Source organism: Hesperophylax consimilis, chromosome 20, assembly GCF_061612785.1.
Source record: "Hesperophylax consimilis isolate HC1 chromosome 20, BYU_Hcon_1.0, whole genome shotgun sequence".
NCBI lineage: Eukaryota > Metazoa > Arthropoda > Insecta > Trichoptera > Limnephilidae > Hesperophylax > Hesperophylax consimilis.
The window spans coordinates 283,170-294,467 of record NC_142855.1 but is presented as its reverse complement, the minus strand read 5'-3'; the positions used below and the strand labels follow the sequence as shown (position 1 = coordinate 294,467).

Here is an 11,298-nt window from a genome sequence, read left to right as displayed (position 1 = left end):
CATCATCCACCAGGAGGCGTTGTGTGCAAAGGACATAAAGTTGAATGATATAAGGGGGCCGATAGTACGTTGCATAAATTTTATACGTTCAAAAGCTCTTCACAGACGTCAATTCAGAGTTTTATTTGAATAAGAAATCAGCGAATTTGGAGAATTAGAACTGTATTGCGCTATGCGATGGCTTTCGAGGGGCAACATGTTAAAACATTTCTTCATCAAGATGAAGAAATGTTTTAACATTTTTTCTTCTCAAGAGAGAGCAGTGTTGTAATTTTTAGAAGAAAAATGGGCGTTACCTTTGGAAAGCGATTTACCCACGAATAAGTACTGGTTGAGTGATCTTGCATTTCTTGTTGACATCACCAATTATCTCAATATTTTAAATCTCAAATTACAAAGGCAAAGATTGTTCACTTCCGACTATGTTTAGCCAACGAAAATATTGACCTTTTTCGCATAATCAAAGATTTGATAGAGAAGCTCAATATTGCCACCATAAACTGTACTAAGTACGAAGCTAAAATTAGATGCTTATTACAGTCGTTTGATAGCAGATTCCAGGACTTTGAAAGTACAAAACAAAATCTACATTTTTTTTTTAATCCTTTCACAATCAGTTTGACTGAAATAATTAGTTATCCTGCCAATATCCAGTTGGAACTCACTGAACTGCAAAATCATTCAGCACTGAAAAACCTTTTTGCAGAAAAAATATTTTCAAAGTTACAAACTTCTTCAGAAGAATTTGGAGATTTCTGGAAATTGGTGCCAAAGGAAGACTATCTTTTCAATTTTTAAGTAGTTTTGGATCAACGTATGTTTGTGAAAAGTTTTTTTCTAATCTTAATTTTATAAAACATAAATACCGCACATCTCTAACTGAGTAACATATGTCTGATTTGTTGCTACTGTCAACATTTGAACTGACTCTTAACATAGGAGAATTATTAAAACAAAAACGATGTCAAAAATCATATTGATTGTACAAATTACTTGGATTTAGATTTTTGTTACATAAAATGTTGTTTCATATTTGGCAGTAGATGCTATTTATTTTATTATTTCAATAAACGACAATAATATATCAACATGTTTATTTGTCTGTTGCATAAAACAAGACATTAAAAAGCTAAGGTAACAAAAATAGGAACCGTCAGTAGTCGCAGTGGCCCGCCAGTGACTTTTAAATCGTCAATTTCGCCCAACTGTTAAAAAGGTTGGGCACTGGGCAGCCTTGCACTAGAGGATGAGCATCCTCTACTTGTATTCTCTGGTATCCCACATAGATTTTATCGGTATATACTAGCCTTCTTCTTATTTCAGTACTAACTTCTATTATGTAATTAGATGTGTTATTATATTTGTTTTTCAAGATCTTGTTTAACGCCATCTCAATTTCTGGTTTATCTATCATCACATCATTGATATCTTCATTCTGTTCGATTACATCATCATCCTTATTATAGTCATGAGCAATGCCCTTAAGTATTATAGTTGGTCTTTTCTTTTTAATTTATGTAGCACTGATGTCTTTGAACTCGTCTCCAATAGCTTTACTCATCTTTTCCGCATCGTACTTTGTCGAACATTTTATAAGTATTCTATTTTTAGATATCGCATTAACACCAATCACTTTGGCACCAATCTTACTTAAGTTAATTCTTTTCCTGATTTTATTTTATATATATTAAGATTCCTCAGCATTGTTCGATGAAACTATTAATTTGTAATCACTTTTCAATATTTTATTTTGGTTTTCAGCTTCTTTCCCGTATCCAAATGTTGGTTCGATTATTTTTTCCTTTGCTTCAGATAACTGAAGAGTTAGATGTCCCATCCAGTTTAATATAGCACTTGTTTTCGTTGTAATTAAGTAAATTTGTTCTTTATTAAAATTATTCATTTTATCTTGAACACAATTCAATAAATCATCAATTGCCTCCTTCGCAGAATCCATGAAATGATGTGGATTCATTTTTTTAAAGTAAAAAACACCGTTAGACTAGATATTTAGGATAAACTTTAAATTTCTTTATATTTCACTGTTTATTAAATGTTTAATTCACTAAATTGTTGTGTCTTATTGTCCTTTTTTCACAAACAATGAAATAGAGCACAGATTCACTTTTTTAAGTTTAAAAACGCACAAACAACGCACAATCGCGAAATCAATATATTCTGCACTTTTTACTGCTTAAATATATTTTTATTTGGGTTTATTTCTTTAAATTTGTATGAGCAAGGATGAAACGTCAAGTCTGTAGGTAGATAAAATTATTAATTTTTCGAAGAAAACTTCTTCTAACTGCTTTTCACATTGTGATGGCATTATTTATTTTTTATTAAAACACAAATAACTTAGTTTACATCACTTTATTTCGATACAAAATCTCAACATGTTTCGTGAACCAAGTTCACATCATCAGGAGCACAAGTATACTAAAGTTATAATTATCTAAAGTTATAATTATAACTCAAGTCACAACACACTACACTTTTTTTGCCAGAAAACAAAAAAGAATGGTATAAAATTATTTTTAGATGGAGCAAAACAAAACAAATGATGACAGCCAAATGTTATTTTTTTCATTCAATGTCTTTAAAAAGTTGTTTCGCGTTACGGAATAACCATACTAAAATTGTTCAGGCAATTCCCTTTACGACGATTCTGGAACCGCGGATCTCCACGTTCGCACTTATCACTGATAACACAAGCGGCAACTTGGGCTGGTTCCGAAGGGCGGAATTAGTTCAGCCTGGGCCAAGGCTCCGAAGGGCGGAATTGGCAGGCAGCGAGTCCTGAGAGGGCAGCTTCCTGGGCGGAAGTCTGCTGACCACTCTGGCTTCCTGGGCGGAAGTCTGGCGACCACTCTGGCTTCTTGGGCGGAAGTTCGCGGGGTAACGGGAAGAGCCTCGGCGACCACTCCAAGGTGAGGGCGGTTCCTCGGCGGAGGCGAGATGGTAAATGTTCGTTGCTGAAAAATCCTTCTTCAGCAGCGCGATCCGGCGACATTCGCACGCCTGTCGTGGGGTACTGGAACTATCGTGGTTCCGCTTTATACCACCTCGGTGCGTTGTTCGGGTTCATTGCGCTGGCGTCACCACTCTCACTGCTAGATTGCGCTGGCTGGCTGATTCTGATCTTCCGATTAACTTAAGGTTCAAAATGTTAATATATATTAGGTATCTCAATTTTATGCATACACACACTTAATTGATATCTGGTTGCAAATTAAAATCGTAACCTAAGTTTACAATTACTCTTATATCAAGATTTATAATTATTTTGAAATATTTTAAAATTACATTTTTACAATACGACCTTTAAATAATTGCAAAATAGCCTAGCCTTGGGCGAAGGTTTTTATTGCCCTTGGGTCGCTGGCTTAACATTTTCCCATTTCAGATTTATGACTTTATGAGGGTCTAGAGCTAAATCTGCGGACTAATGGTAGCCATACACGTTAGGGTTTGCATGATGGTTATGCATGTACATGCATAACCGAGTTTAATAAAACACATAAACGTTAGGGTTTGCATGTACAATTTCCCATAAACTCTCAGTTAAAGGTAGTTGCAGCTAAGTGACGGTGTTTTGTAGGACATTTTCTTAATCTGCTGTGCACTGTATCGCAAACAATGGACGACGACGATGTAATAGCTGTACTTGGCTTAATATTTGTAACAAAGAAAAGGACAAGAAAAAGAGATCGCACTGAGTGGTGTAAACACTGGCTTTTGAAAAGAAAACAGTTCTCTCATATAAATTTGATGAATGAACTGAGATTTACACCAAAAGATTACAAGAATATTGGACACTGAGAACTGAGAATGACTGAGAACTGTGCATGCAAGCATGAGCGGCCGCCACACACGCTCGGTTATGCATGCGCACAAAACATAACCGAGCGGCAAAAAATATCTATTTTGGTATTTGTTAGGTTGCATGTACATGCATCGATAACTGTACAGTTTTTTACATACACACTAGGGTTTTGCATGATGGTTATGCATGTACATGCATAACCATCATGCAAACCCTAACGTGTATGGCTACCATTATGGGTGTATTTCTAGGTTGGCTTTCTAATTTTTTTATGGCGGTTGCCGGCCAACCCATACAACTAAATATTTAAGTCTAATAATACGAACTGCCGCCTCAATCTGCGTGTAAAATTACGGAGAACATAATATGCGGGCGCACGTCTTCAATTTGGTCGTTCTGTGAATTCAAGTCACGTAGATACCTAAGGACATATCAACATAATGAAGAATCAAGATATGTCTAAAAGCCTAACAAAGCTTTTGTCTATGGACAACATTCTACAAGCATTTTTCATCATAACAAATGATATCACGGGTATTATATTAATTATTTATTTCTGCAATTGAAATAATAACCATTATTTCCTTTAATCATATAAAAAGCCTTTTTCTGTAAGAAAACATAAATGCAATACATTACTCAATGCTTAACAAAATGGCTTCCAGCCTCTCGTGGAAAGACAGCGCTCTCTTTGTCTATGGACAACATTTATCTACGACTTTTCAACATCATCTGACGTTTGCATTTTCCATCTTAATTTTCCTTATTTTTGATCAGTTTCTGGTCAGTTTAGTCTAGTTTTGTGAACTGATATTGTCGGTTGTATTTGCAAACATAGCACACAGAAAAGGTATTGATTCATATATGAATGTCTAACATATATTTTGTCATTAAGGTTTTTGAGGTTAAATTCGGTTAAAATTTCCTGAATTGCATTTTTTTTCCCTGTAATCCAATCTACTGCTTCAGAAATCTCAATTGACCCGTGTTTGACATATAAATACGACAATCTTTTACAGTTTTCGTGTTCATAATAAGAAATTTTACATATTATGCTTAATTTTTTTAAGATTTGGTAACTAATTTTTTTAGCTATATTTTATTTATTTTTTTATTTATTTATTCACATTTAAACCCGCTAAACTACTTATGTAGTTTGTCAGCAGGGACATAGAGACAACATTTATACACTCATAAGATACAATTTGAACGGTACATAATTACATAAATTGGTTACATTGCAGAAAAGTTTAAATAGCAGCATAAAAGCCTTATATAATAAGCAAGTAAAAAATAAATGTATGAAAAAATTAGTATTATCAACATAAAACATAAAAGCCTTATAAAATAAGCAAGTAAAAATAAATGTATGAACAAATTAGTATTATCAACAAGTTTTTTTTTTTTTTTTTTTTTTTTTTTTTAGCGACTATATAAAATAATTGTTACATACAAAATATAATGGTGAAATTAAGTATAAAATATTGTATTTCTTAGTCCTCCTCACTAGGGGGTCCTGTGCCGAGGCGGACTAAAGTTATTTAAATATGGTTTATTTGTCTTCTATGTCGTTTTTAGTGTCTTCTATGTCGTTTTTAGTGTCTTCTATATCGTTTTTAGTGTTTTCATTAGGGTTTTTTCATTGACCTCTTTCAGCCATATTTTTATTAATGATTTGTATTCATTAGGATTTTTTATTAGTTTTATGTCTTGGGGAAGGATGTTATGGAGTTTTGTTGCAAAGTATGTATAGTTTCTTTGTCCGAATGTGGTTTTATAACTTGGAATATTTTTTATATCATTTTTGTTCGATCTAGTGTTATGCATACACTGTCTAGTAGAGGATTTGTTATTTTTGAAGAGCTTCAATAATATATTTTTGGCATATATTTGCTGTACATTTGGTACGTCAAAGGAATTGAATATTTCAATTGAAGGCGTTCTAATTGGTACTTTCAATATGGTCTTTATGATTCCTTTTTGAATCGTATTCAGGTTGTGTAGGTACGTATGTGTAGCAGATCCCCATCCTATGATTCCATATTCAATTCGAGAATGACATAATGCGTAGTAGACCTTTTTCATATCCTTTTTATTTAATACGTTTCTTAGATTTTTAAAGAAATATATAAGGCTTGTGAGTTTTTCGGTAATACCTTTGATGTGTAGGTCCCATCTAAGATTTTCGTCGATTATTACTCCAAGATATTTTATGTTTTGTGTTTTTTCGATGACGGGGCAGTAACATTGTATATTATTTCCATGGCATTCGTGTAGTTTTAGTTCTAGTGATTTTATTGGTTGGCTCCTTGCGTTTATTGAAAATGTTATATATTTTGTTTTGCTTATATTAAGGGTAAGCGAGTTGATTTTAAGCCAATTTTGAAGTGCACTAAGCCCCTTTTCAGCCTCATTAAATGTATCCGTCCAATTTTCTAAGTCCAAGTACATCAATAGTTTCATAAATAGAGGTAGGTAGTCAGGTATTACAAAATAATTGTTTTTCCATTTTCTAAGAATATGAATTCTATTTCAGGGGCATCAGTATAGATCATTATTATCCAATAACCATTTCCTTAGATTATATTTAACATTAGCAGTATACATGTTATTATTTTTAATTGTCATTGGTAATAAGTTAAACATTTTGGGTACTATATAATTTAAAGTTCTTTCACCATATTTATTAGTACATCATATTCATTATTTATTAGTACACCATATTCATTTCTATAATATTAAATTTCTACAATAAGTAGGTTGAATTACAGTAAATATTACTTAAATAGTTTCTTCGATTGATGCTTGGTGAGAAATCGTTCATTTTCTTATTTGGCCGTATTGTATAGCGAATGTTGAGCGACCACAGCAGGAATAATACAAAACACGAGGTCTATGACCTTATATAGGTGGATAAGGGTTTTCAGTAACTTCTCTGACAATATTTTTATTATACTAGTTTGTTATTTTCTGATAATTTCTTAAGCCGAAATTTGGTGGACTTTTTTATTTAACTTTTTTGCTACTTGGTGGGAGCTAATTATATAAGTTTATAGCCAAATAATCAGAACTTCTTTATTCAAAGATAGATTACACAGGTTGATTTAGATTGTCTATTTCCTTTGCTCTGGCTTTATGATTATTATTATTTTATTTTTTTTTATAGTGAATACCTCACAAGAGTCCCAACTGCTCCCGTCTGGAGCCAGTGAGACTATGGCATCCCCAATTGGGGGATGTTGTGAGGCTGAAGGTAAGTGGGGAAGGGAAAGAGGAAGGTGGGGAAGTACCTGGCTATTCAGATCTAGTCACTAAACACGGCTAAAGCCATTTGGAGCAACGTTTCAATTCTGAATGGTGGTTTTACACCAGGGCGATACTGGTAGTATCTTCCACTCTGGAACGTGCCGCAAATATACTATATATTATTTTAATCAATTAATTGTGAAATAACACAAATTAATCAAATAAAATTTATTTGCGCACGCCGGGTTCGAACCCGCGACCTTCGGAATGGCAGTCCAATGCGTTACCACTGGACTATGCCGGCCGTCATTATGTGAGATGTTAACTTGAGCGTCGAACGGCCTAAGATTTCTGTTGTTGACGTTCTTATGGCATCTTTATGATGTATTTAAGAGTTATATTTAATCGTTTTATGTGATTTTATACTGGTCATCCCACTCACTATTCAATATTCCAAACGAGACTGGAATAAAGCATAATATACCCTATTTGGATCCCCTATTTGAGACAAGACACTTCATAACTTTTTGAAGATATAGATGAGTTATTAGTTTTTTGAGATTACATCAATGTGTAAATCTCAGCTTCATTGCAAACTTTAAAGGTTTTTAGATAAATTATCTATTTTTGTTTGAAAAAACAAACATTCAAAAATTACTTGAAAAATATGAGTTCTTCCTACATCTCATAATATGAGTTCTTCCTACATCTCATGTTGCTCGTGTAATGTGGTGGAAGATTAAATCCGATTCGTGTGGATGGGAACATTTGGCTTGTCTTTTCTGCATTTTTCTTTCTCACGTATAACTTTATAAAGTTCTTTTTACCGATGACATTTGTTTTTCTCATGTTATAGGATCTTATGGATAGAATGGATCTTACCATCATCAAGCGAGAGCCTCTAGCGGTGACCAGCGATGAAACAGAAGGTGGAGAACTAATGGAAATTGATATTCCACGCCAAGACATAAAGACTGAATGCTTGGAGGCCTCTTTAGTTGATCAAAGCTCAGGTATATAGCAAACTTATCCAAAGTAGGTATTTCAAAAATTTCCCCATTCACACGTACGGCACCCATACTAGTATTGAACTTCTTTTGCTTTTTTTTAACTCCACCCTCAAAGCCCGAGGAGTCTTTGAAAGACGAAAGTCCCTTCCAAAGAAGGGGGGGTGTTTCTAAGGAGAGGAACTTATTGCGGGAGTAGAAACACTGTCTGCAAACATCTTCGTCCTCATATGGCAAATGTCAACCGTACACAAACAACTCATGATACACTTGTCGACTTTCGCTTCACGCTTAATGTGCAAAATTATAAATAGCTCTAGATTTCAACATAATTACTTCAAGAAACAACTATTTCTGTCGGGGAAGATGGCAAAAGATGAATTAAAATTCCATTTTTTTCTCAATCAAAGTTAAGTTTAAACGTTAGAAAATATGTGTAAATTTTTAAAATAACCCAAACTATTAACCTAAAAAGATATTTTCGCATGTTGACTTATACCCCCACTTGAATAGTTTTTTAGTAATTAAGTTGAAATCAAGTGTTGTTTTTTTTAGAGTTTTTACGTGGAATAAGAAAACTTTACCCAAATTAAAAAAATGTGATATTTTTAATGAACAGCGGTATATAAACCCTGAAAAAAGATTAAAACTAGAAATGCCTTCCCTACAAATTTGAATGGAAATATTTGTTTTATTTAGCCCAATAGTCCAGCACTCGATCTCGCTTACACTCTCTTGATATCGTAGATTTCCATCCCATTTGAACTTCAGAAACACTTAAATTGATTGACTGGGGTGTAGCAGCAGACACTCATCTCAAATCCCTTAAAATTAATCATAAATCAATAATTCGAATTATGTTTAGAAAGCCTTATCAACATCCGACAAAACAGCTAATGATTGAAAACAACTTATTAGACATAAATAAACTGTTAATAAAGAATATAATCTACAAAAACTGCATAAAAAAATTTCCACATCACATAACTCACTCGCAAAACACGAGAGCAATTACACACAAACAATTACAAGTACCGTATATCAAATCAAATTTCACTAAAAGACATGAATCTTACCTGGCTTCTCACATATTCAACATGTTCCTAACCCAAACTAAAACTTACATCTTACCAAATAATTTGAATTGGGTGTTCAAAAGATTTGTAAACTGGTTGATGGTAAAAGAAAGAACAGATATTATAAATATTCTTAACATCTAAGGCATTTTACAAACCATACTTCACACAAATTCTAACAAAATTACAAAATTACAAAATTTTACAATTAATTATAATACGAAATACTCATTTCATACTTTTATACATAATTTTTCAACACACTTATTTTTCACACACAGATGAATGGTTTATTTTGGGACATCACAAGTCTGAGATTCTTTCCAGGACGTTTTGGAGAACATTTACAATTGTATAGTTAGAATTTCCACATTTATAAATCAATATAAGACATGTGAATCCTGTACTACTTTTTTTTAGAATTTCTTAGGTGATAGAAATTACACATTACTAGACCAGAATATATGCCGTATGACATATGAATTTCCAATTTTAAAATTTCGAATCTTTATTTATTAAATGACTAGTCATTATTATACAGTAATCGAAATAAAACCAGTGTCCAATACTAAAAAAAATATATTTTTTCAGATTCTCCATCAATTAAGCAGGAGGCTGAAGATGGTGATTACATACCCACTGAAACTTCGGATGCGACAGATGACGAAAAAGATGAAGAGAAAACTCCCAGTAAAGATGGTACCAGTAGGTACGCGGGTCGCAATGTAGAAAAAACATTTGCATGCGATCAGTGTAATTCTGCTTTCGCTTGGAAAAACCAACTGGAAATACATTCTCTTGTCCACACGGGTGAGAAACCCTTTTCGTGTTCCAAGTGCAGCTCCGTCTTTAATCAGAAAGGCAACTGGAAGACACACATGCTGACTCACTCCGGGGACAAGCCGTTTGCCTGCCCGCACTGCCCCGCCGCATTTTCTCGGAAGAGCACTTTGAAGACGCATATCTTCCAACACACTGGGGAGAAACCCTTCGTGTGCACACAGTGCAGCGCTGCGTTTGCCCATGAAATAAGTTTGAAAACTCATATCCTATCACATTACGGATTGAAACCATTTTCATGTGATCAGTGCGGTTCCGCTTTTACTCGCAAAACTGGTCTGGACAGGCATATCCTCTCGCACTCCGGTGAAAAACCTTTTCCATGTCTTCAGTGCAGCTCTACTTTTACTCGGAAAAGCAGCTTGACCACGCACATGCTGTCTCACACTGGGGTGAAACCCTTCGCTTGTTACCTTTGCAGCTTTACGTGCTCCGTCAGCATCTCCCTGAAAAGACATCTCCTCACACACACCGGAGAAAAGCCATTCTCTTGCCCGCTGTGCGACTACACGTGCTCGCAGAAATGTCGCCTCAAAAACCATATCCGCAGACACAATGAAAAACAAAATAAAGCCTTATTCAGCAAACGCCGTGGCGGAAAGGCGAAGTCCCTGGCCACGGACTCAAAAGTCGCTGATGTAGGAACCAGTGAAGGTCAATAATATTAGTTTTTTTATTTACGTGTAATTTTGATGATATATTATAATTCGGCATATTTGCGCCAGTATACTTTTATGGTGGAATTACGTTGAAAGATCGCCCTGGAGACAATTTATCAATCAGAATCGGAACATCTAACCTTTCCATTTCCAACTCCTAACCCTTGACCACTTCCTCCAACCTCGCGAAATTCCTAAATTGGAAATGGCTTCAGGTGATTGACTAGGTAGTTTGAATCGTGCTTTGTAAACAGTGACATTTTTTATTTGATCATTCAATCCGTGTATAGCATACATGTATACACGCAGCAACTAGTTTGGTAGTGGGATAAAATAATATCTTAAAAATTACTGTATTTTAATGCTTTTATATGTAAAAAATGGTGTCGAATAAATTAAATGGAATTATTGGAAGTAAACTTTTAATACTTGTGTTCCATTGGGTTAGAAGACATTACCGAATTATATTTCCTGATTCCTCTTGACCTGTCTTTGTTACACAATGTATACATACCATTAACAACCTCAAGTATAATTTTTTCTAAAATATGAATGTTCAATGTAATTTATATTCTTTTTATTACAATAAAAAAAGAATATCAAAGAGAAGGCGACTTGAGGTCGCATCAGTCTTGTCACTAGAC

General features: G+C 34.1%; 1 protein-coding gene across 1 annotated transcript; it reads left to right on the top strand.

Annotated features, from left to right (window-relative positions):
* The first annotated feature begins 4,544 nt into the window (after nucleotides 1–4,544).
* On the top strand, nucleotides 4,545–11,059 carry LOC149413859 (uncharacterized). Its single transcript, XM_089644264.1, has 3 exons — nucleotides 4,545–4,676; nucleotides 7,929–8,085; nucleotides 9,747–11,059. The coding sequence occupies exons 2-3, from the start codon at nucleotides 7,935–7,937 to the stop codon at nucleotides 10,655–10,657; spliced, it is 1,062 nt and encodes a 353-aa protein (XP_089500390.1). The 5' UTR covers nucleotides 4,545–4,676; nucleotides 7,929–7,934; the 3' UTR covers nucleotides 10,658–11,059.
* Nucleotides 11,060–11,298: the final 239 nt, after the last annotated feature.

Bases quoted from the DNA above. Each gene is read 5' to 3' on its own strand.
- LOC149413859 (XM_089644264.1), top strand. From the start codon at position 7,935: ATGGATAGAATGGATCTTACCATCATCAAGCGAGAGCCTCTAGCGGTG. The intron at 8,086-9,746 runs GTATATAGCAAA...ATATTTTTTCAG, and splicing joins TTTAGTTGATCAAAGCTCAG to ATTCTCCATCAATTAAGCAG.